Raw genomic sequence first — 8,988 nt, forward strand, 5'->3', positions numbered from 1 at the left:
TTTCAGGCCACCAAAGGAACCCCAGAGAACACTGCCAGAGTTTCTCTTCCGTACCCTCTTTATTCCCAGAAGTCCATCCCTGGTGCCTCCAAGTCCCAATAGCCCGTTGGGTCATCACTTGCTACAGGCAGCAGAGGTATGTTTCAGGTTCGGGGGTTCTCCCTACCCTGCACTGTCTCTCTTAGCAATTACTCACTGTCAGCTTCTCTCGGTTTCCTTTTTGCATTTTTCAATGAACTTTCCAAAGTCTGTACCCTAGGACTAATTAAGCTTCTCATTTCTCCTTCTTGTTCTCTATCCGTTTTGCCCTTTAGCAGAAAAGAAATGGTTTACAGATGAACCGGATAATGCCTATCCCAGAAACATTCAAATCAAGCCCATGAGTACCCACATGGCTAACCAGATCAACCAATATAAATCCACAAGCAGCTTGATTCCACCAATCAGAGAAGTTGAAGATGAATGTTGACTCCCAGGAGACCAGAACTATTTTTTTAAAGCCTGACAAACTTCATAAATGGTGACGTGACTTTTCTTCCTCTTACATGCTGAATCACTGGTGGAAATGTTAGGAGAAGCAAGAATTGCAAGAAAAATAGACAGATCTTTCTCTTTGTCTGCCTTGAATATTGCTTCCATGTATTTTGGAAAAGAGAATGATTTCATTTATAAATGAACATAATACAATAGTCATGTATAGCCTCTAGCATTTTAAATTATTTTTATTTATTAGAAAGAAAATATATTTTTCCTTTTTTTTTCATTGTCAGATATCTTCCCTATATCGAACAATGCAAAATCAAAATGAACAAGTGGCCAGACTCCTTAAGGCATATTTCTCTTCTTTCTCTGTTTTTTCTTTGAGGAGAATGATGGTCACCACCACGATTAACTGTAATTAAGGGAAATGGATTATTACAACAATTTTAAAATGGTCCAACGATGTAAGCATGTATTTTAGTAAATTCAAAAAAAGAAGACAAAAGGGGGGCAGGTGAATCTCCTGGATGGGTGTGTATTTTGGCTGCATTGACACCAGCTCTTAATAAATGGAAACTTATTTATTTTCACAGTTGACAGTCATATTTTTGTAGTTTTAGTTTTCATCCTGTATTTCTTATCCCTTTGTTCGTATGTTTAAAGGGAAGACCTTCTTGCAGCTTTTCAACAATTGCCAGATCAGGTGTACCCTGCCAGCTATAACAATACCAGGAAGGTTGTGAGTGTGCCTGGGATGTGGAAGTTGAGGACCTGATGCACACAAGGCATTTCTCTGTTTGTTGTTCTAATGGTGGGGACTCCTACATGCTGTCACGCTTCTCATTTCATATCTCCAAACCAACAAAACAAGTCATTTCAACTTTGGAAAGGTCTGGTGGACTCTCTTCCCTCTCCCCAATTTCAGGGCTTTTAGCCTGAAAGCTTGTAAACACCGATGAGTAGTTTTCCTTAACGACAGCATATGCTAACACATTCGTTCTATTCACTGAGTTTTTGTGTAAAAGCCAGAAACTTTCTTTGATCGAGGAGATGACTTTTGCCCAGATCTTAATTTTGCAGGCTTTCCTTTAGTTGCTGGGACAAAACACACAACTTGTTACAGCAACAAAAAAAAATAATAACCACCAAAGGACAGCAATGAATGCTTTTAATACAGACTGTTAGAAAAGGCCTTTGAAAATTACCAGCAGTGAAATCAAATGTATCCACCACTTCAAACTGTGGTCAGAAAGATTTTTCTAGCCATCAGACACAATTCCGATGCCTCCAAGCTCGGCTGTTGCTTGCATGCTCAGTGTAATGTCGTCCCAGCAACTGTTCTGGTCCAAATGACTTTCAGCTTCAAAATTACCCATCACTGAGAGAATCGTCAGGGTCTCTGGAGAAGCATGGATGTGTTAATGATTTTCATTTTCTTAAAAATGTAAACTGTGGACACTTGAAGAAACCAAACAAACCAAAATCTCTCCCCAAGTGTCATGATATCTATTCCATTGGGCCATGACCCTGTGGTACCTAGTAGGCTAGTGCAAATCAGATCAGAGCCAAGCAATGAGATCACCGTGAAAACATACGTCCACCAAGTACTCCAATGACCAGCGTAGGCAAAATGAGCTTCCACCTCTGTCCAGTCCCCGCAGAGCCAATGTAGTCGTGTTTCCACCTTGTAGGCGCCGTCCTGAAGTGACTTGTCAGACCGTGGTTATCCTGTCGTCATATTTTGTAGAATTAGTTCTATAAAAGTATTGTGAATATAATGTATGTCCAATTGGATTGTTTAAAAACTACTTATAACCTACTCTACTTGGCAGACTAAAATGACGTCAGCAGTCTATATTCAGGCTTATCGACATTTCTTGGTTAACAACAGGAGTAAAATGGTTTGCGGAATGAATCCCTTGCTAAGATTTTACAACTTTCCTGAAAGTTAGGCCTTCTTCTGCGTAATGATTTTGCATTGGGGTCATCTTCATACATTCTTAGTACCTCAGTCCACGCTCTTCTTTCCTTCATGAACCCTAGTGGGGTTGATAACTTGATAACCATTTTTGAATTTGTCATAACTATTTGGTCTCCTCTGGCAGGCAATGGTGGCCACCACCTAAACCATCTTCCATCAGAGGAAGTTAGGCCACAGTATCCCATGCCTGCTGCGCTCTCTTCGGCACCTCTCCCTACTCAGGCAGTTTGGAAACAGGCGTACAAACTCCATGCCCATCACAGCTAGAGATTTGAATCTAACCTTTGTTTTTTTAAACCACAATGACTAAGATCCTTTCCTACAACAAAGGCTTCCCTCAAAAAACCAATAGGCAGGAATCCATTTTCCTCTAAGGTAGAACAAGGTCATACTGTGTTGCCTCTGCAATAATGAATTGTTTGGGGCCAGAAAACAAAATCAGGCTTTTTTTTTTTTTTTTTAAGTGTGCAAAATGACTGGTTGGTGGCTCCTTTGGCAAAAACTGGTACCCAGTAGATTGAAAAGGAAATGAAAACAGAAGCAAGATTATAAGATCATTGAAGGGCTTAAGGGAATGCCAGAGCTTCCTAATTTGTTTCTATTTGTTGAGTTCTCTGGCCCTGAGAGAGTCCTCAACCAACCCCACTCTGACAGACCCATCTTTTCGGCTACATTCAGTACAGACCAGTGATGGTCTTCATTGGTACAGTCCGTGCTATAAGGCTCTGATGTCCCATCCCAGTTGAGGATTTCAGAAAAGCTATTCTCCCAAATGAGTAACTCTTGGGTGCTTTGAGAATCGGACTCACCAATAGGCTATTTAAAGAGCAGAAAGCACCTACTTGTAAAAGCCCCATCTCCATCACCATCTTTCTCATTAAGTAAACTTTGACTTTCATCTGAGCAATTTTTATTTTAAAACATCCCCTTGAACCAAGATAAAACACCTTAAATAAAAGTGGTTGTGACTCAGGCATGTTAGGAAACACCCAGAAGCTCTTTCCTTCCAAAGCCTGGGGCATCTTATGATGTACTTTGTACAAAATTTGATGGAGGACTTTAAATAAACAGGGGATTAGAACTGTTTGGCTAGGGTTGGAAAGGGGGAAAGTGAGAAAGCACAAGAAAATTGGGGGCTAGCGTCACATCACAGAGGGAAAGAGTCCAACCTTCCTACTTATGGTTTAGTATGAGGGTTCGCAAGCTACACCTGCAAGTAACTAGCTATACACTTTGAAAATGTTCTTTAAACTCTCTGAGTCTCAGTGACATTTGTAAATGAGCATGATTCATCTAGATGACTCTAAGGTCCTTTCAGGTGGGAGAGGATGTGATCGGAGTTAAAAGTGGGAGCCTGGGAACATGCCGAGCCCTGGAGACAATCTTGTCCTGCATCAGAATAACGTGCTTCTTGCTGCGTCAACCAAGCAGTACTCCTGAGGGTAATGTCTCATGCTCCAGACATACAGTAGTTAGGTTCATTCCTCTGCTTTATGTTGTGGAGTCTCCTTAGGTTCAAAATGCAAATTTCAAAAATCAAATTCACCTGAATCTTATCACTGAGTTTTTTTTCTGTGTGTTCCCAAGGGTTTCTTCTCAATCTCATCCCTGCCTGACTTTTTTAATTGGTTCAAGGCTCAGTCCCCATCAATCCTTTCATCTCCTACCCATGTCTCCAATTTCCAATGTGTTGTTAGAGGCTCACAACATTCCTGGATTCCTGTAGTTTTCCTCATTTTTATTTCCACCTGTGGATCTGGGCTCTAGGAAGTTACCAGTCTTAATTATCACTTCATTTCCTGTCCTCTACTTATTTGATTCTTCTTTTCTCTTCATTGGTATACCAACTATTTCTTTGGTACTTATATTTGTAAGTCTAATTTTGATCTAACATTTTTTTATCCCCTCAAAGAGAATCTCAGTGAAAAGAAAAAGGAAGGGAGGGACAAAAAGACAAAGAAAGGTAGAGAGACAGAAAAAAAAGAATATCAAACTAGTTGACTGGGACATGAGTTACCTTACTTACAGGAGATTAAACAAGTCCATTCAGACTAGACATGGAGTTCCAGGGCAGAATGTGTCCACTTTCCCTTCTGACCCTATAGCCTAATTCCTAGTCTATTCCTATTTACTACTTGTGGAATGGTGGTAAAATCACCAACTGCTGTGATCCTTGAAAGGGTCTTCACTAATTAGAGCTTGACTCGTCCTCTGTAGAGAGCAGAAGGAACTGAGAATTCACTTGCAACTTACCTGGAAAATTACCTTTCTGCCCCTCCTCCACTCACCTCATGTACCCCAAGGGTATTTTTTTTTCTATCTAGTTGAGTTGATTTAAGATTTAAATCCCATGATTCTTTGAGGACATAATGTGGCCCTTTGAATTTATTTATGAGAAAGCAGAAATTAGAAAGGATTTCCAGTTTGTACTAGTGTGGCCTTTTTAATTGTTTAAGTGAAATCTGTTCTGATTGGTTGTTGCCCATGCAAGGCCAGTTGTTAATATTTTCAAAATTGCCACAGTATAAGACCATTCAGAGAATACTTTTAGCCATCATTTTATTTTCCAAGGAACTTCCCAGCTGCTGAAGACACCACGCTGTCACAGCTCCACGTGGTTAGACTGAGGAGGAATTCTGTATTAGAGGAACTGGACCAAACTTTCCTTTTTGCCACCCTCCTCTTTTAGCATGAAAATGGGCTGGAGACTTCTACATCTAAAGACAGGCCAAACTCAGGGTATATATCAAGGAAGAAAGAACAAACTTTTGGATTAAACAGCATTTTAAGGTGCCATCAGCCAGGCATTTATGTGATATCGAAGGTCGGTGCTTTGGGTTGGAAAGGAGAAAGGGACTGCACTGAACTATACTAGATTGAGAGGAATGCAAAGGAATATAATGCTTGGTGGGCTTTTGAGGTATTTCTATAGGAAATAAATGGAGAAATGTGGAATACGAGGGTTTTCCAGGGAGAGGAGGCTTAATGGGCCATGACCATTGGTAGGAACACGATTTCAACACATAGACCATTTTGTCTAGGGTGACAAGTTCGTCTAGGGGAGAGGAGGGAAACAAAGATGAGACTTCGGAGAAGGGGCTAGAAAGTCAGTTGTCTTAAGAGCCAAGCTAAGAGGTTGCGGCTTGATTTAGAAAGTCACGGACAGCCACAAAAAGTTTTCAAGAAGGAGTGATGAACACTGGTATCTGTGCATTTTTTGGGTTAAACGTTTTGAGATGCCAGTTCTCCTCAGAAGTCATCAGGAGAATATATGCAAAGCCGCACATCTCAGCAGCACGGAGATCTCAGTCGTGCCCACTCCAAGTCGAAAACTCAGCATATGAGTACGTATACCGTCCTCAGACATGGGTTGCAGATCCTAACAGTTACAGAGGCTTAGCCGGAGTTGTAGGGGCTGGTTTGTGCGCTGGGTGTTGGAGCAATGGCTGGAGAAGGTTCTCTGTGTAAAGAGCACTTAATTTGGACCCCGAGGGAAGAAGCTCGTGGAGGGATAGAGAAGAGTGGGGGCAGCTGCCAGGGAGCGGCGGCAGCTGAGAACTGTTGCACTAATTCATTCAAAGTGGAAGCAGCTGAGAGTCGTCCGCAGGGGCAGAGCCCGCGGGCAGAGGATTCTGGGATGTGCGGCTGCGCAGAGCGCGCGGGGATGGCGGCCATGGCGGCAGCGGCGGGCGCCGCGGGTGTGGAGGCCGGAGTCGCATCGGTGCGCGCAGTGCTGGGAGCGAGGCTGAGTTCTCCAGAGGAGGAAAGGTAGGTGTGGAGGATTGTTTGAAGGTGGAAGAGTGTTAGAGGGCTGCAGCCATGTTTTTAAGGGCTAAAAGGAACAACGTTAAGTCGACACTGCTGGGAAAGGAGATGTGGGCTCCTTCGGAATCTGGGGCGCGGGAAACTGGAGAGGGAGCCTTAATTTAAGAGAGGCTGGGGCATCTATGAGGTTGGAAACGAAGGGTATTGGAGCTGGTGACTCAGAAGTAAAAGAGACTTGGCTTGTTTGTCTTCATGCCCAAGGCTTGTCCGGAGAGCCTGGCTCTGGGTAGGTGATGGGTTTGTGACTCCGGGTTACTTTGGATGCCGCAAGCAATGGAGGTTAAACAGCTCTGGTAGGTCGCTGGCACTCTTCCTGGAGAAGGACTCAAAAGAGAGGGGTCTGGAGGTGTGCCTTTTCTTTTACCTCCCCGTTCGCGTCACTCCTTCCTTATCCCCACACACGCTTTGGTTTGGGTGCTCTTAAACCCGACAGTCTCTTTGCTTTGGTGGCTTTTCTGGACAGGCAGGATGAGAGCGTTTTTGGCTTGGTGAAAAGAAAACCAGCCTTCATTTCTAGGTCGATTTTAAATGTAAAAAGGTTTCCTTTGGTCCATTTATCCCGTTGAGGACTTCTGTTTCTCCTCCTCCACCTTGCTATTCAGCAGAACAGGGGCAGAAGTGACAGCAAAACTCTCCTGTGTGCCTGTCGTAGGAAGCATTCCAGGGCCCACTTTCTGGAATCTTAGATGAAAATGTATACACGGCACTGCCGCACTCCTGCCCGAGCAAACCAGGGTTCCCCCGCCATAGGATTGAGGGTCAGTGTGAGAAGGCAGCCAGTAGGTAAGGGGAGACCTGCCAACAAGGCTGACGAAGCCCCACTGTCAAACTAAATCAAAGCCCCCACAGCCCCAAAGTGGCCTGCTCCCCTCCCTTCCTCTGAGTACAGCCAGAGATACATCTGACCAGAACTGCAACATTTCAAACATAAACCAAGATCTGCCTGGAAATCCTAATTTAAAAAGTTCCATTCCCAGGTGGCACAGTCACATCCTGCCTAAAATTTCTGGCCCACGTCCCACCACCCAGATGCTGAAAAGAAACCTTCTCCCACTTAACACAAAAACCTGCACTCCACGTGTCTTCAGGGGGGCAAAGGAAAAAAAAAGGATGCTGACACAGAGGTCAGGCCCACGTGTTCATTAAGGAAAAAGAGCGTGGCTTATTCATCTGTCTTTCAAATGTTTGATTGTTGGCATTTTGCGGATGATGATGATTAATTATATGACCTAAACGGATTGGAGGAGAGACTAAAATGCTGGTGCTTTGAAATGATCTACCCAACTCTGTCATCTGTATCAACCAGTGATAACTCTCTTGTTTAAAAAAAAAAAAAGGGTTTGTACATAACTTGTACATGGTTTCATTTTGTATTTTTCGCAGATTAAAAATTTATGTATTTGTGTTCTAAAGCAGCGAGTGTTCCTTGTGTCTCTGGAGCACCCACGTGTCCGTGGGGGGTTGGGGGGTGGGGTTGGTGGTGGAGTGCCCGGGTTCCTGTCAGGCTGCTGGGGTTCCCTCTGATGATGGCAAAACTGCGGACGTATGGGAGCCATGGGAGTGCCCTTACATTGCCCTTGCAGCTTTGAGTGCAGAGCCTTCCACCTCCAGGGAGATGGTCAGCGGGGGCCAGCCCAAGACTGCGGTGGGTAGTGGGGGAGAGGAAGAGGCGCTGTCACTAGATGTGGTGCCCGGGAATCCCTCCGGGGTCATACCCCGGCCGGAGGGCCCACATGTTCCTGCAGACACCTCCAGCAGGCAGGTGGCTAAAGAAATTGGCAGCCTTTCCGTGGGCCCCTGGGAAGCTAGACTGTTTCTCTCCTCAGCCACCTGCACTGAAGCTAGTTTCCCTTTCCTGACCTCTACATGGTGAAGCAGTGTTCTTTTCCCTTGCATTTAGCTTATCGAAACCCAGGACAACCTTCAGAAGTCTTGAGTCCCCCTGCCCCACACTCACCTCCACAGAACAATAGATAAAACTGCATCTCAAGGCAAAACAAAAACAAAAACAAAAAAACAAAACAAACAAACAAACAAACAAAACTCTTAAAAATTAGTGCTGTGGTTTCAGCTCCCTGATTTAAATCATCTTCAGAATCCTGAGTCTGAACTCTTTTAGGGAGGCTGGACTCCCAAAGTTAAGGCTGGTGTAGCCCAGAGGAAGGGAAGGAACTGGAGAGTGGAGAAAAGCCATCCAGTGTATGTGTAGGTACTGTGTATGATGATTGGCATTTAATGTCTTCTAGAGATTGTTCATCAACCACATATTTACTATGAGGTTCAGATTCCTCCACTGGGAGCTGGGGCTACAATAGTGAGTTGCATCAGGACCCCAGTCTCCAACCTCGGGAGGGATAGAACCAACAAATAAACAGGTAATAGTCATGTATTAAAAATTAACCTATCAGGGTGAACACTACCATAGGGAGGGCATAAGAGAAGCACTTAGTCATTTCAAGAGAAATCTACCATTGACTGATACTTTGAGAAACAAATTCCTGTTCTACATAAGCCTCTACCAGGCCAAACCAGAACTCATTCCCACGGGTCAGCAAAAGCAGGTTCACCTGTCAGAATGTGCCAATGCCTGACAGTCTTTGCACTCCAGTTTCTCACCCTGCCTTCTCCAATATTTGCTAACAAATCTGAACGTCGTTGGGGAATGTAATTGCAGAGCATATGGTCCCCATTAGTTAGGCAAA

At 44.0% G+C, this 8,988-nt stretch overlaps 1 protein-coding gene across 14 annotated transcripts in view; it reads left to right on the plus strand.

Annotated features, from left to right (window-relative positions):
- Positions 1–7,616, plus strand: part of KCNMA1 (potassium calcium-activated channel subfamily M alpha 1) — a 711,615-nt gene extending 703,999 nt beyond the window's left edge. For 5 of the 14 annotated variants that reach the window (XM_064488015.1, XM_064488018.1, XM_064488017.1 and 2 more), the window contains one exon: positions 318–7,616. In XM_064488015.1, coding sequence (XP_064344085.1) covers positions 318–339 — 22 coding nt within the window. In that variant the 3' untranslated portion in view covers positions 340–7,616. Of the gene's footprint in view, positions 1–314 lie in introns of all 14 variants that reach the window. The other 9 variants (XM_031462128.2, XM_064488008.1, XM_064488020.1 and 6 more) reach the window with 2 other exon arrangements.
- The last annotated feature ends 1,372 nt before the right edge of the window (positions 7,617–8,988 follow it).

The sequence above is a fragment of the Camelus dromedarius genome, chromosome 8 (assembly GCF_036321535.1).
Source record: "Camelus dromedarius isolate mCamDro1 chromosome 8, mCamDro1.pat, whole genome shotgun sequence".
Lineage (NCBI taxonomy): Eukaryota > Metazoa > Chordata > Mammalia > Artiodactyla > Camelidae > Camelus > Camelus dromedarius.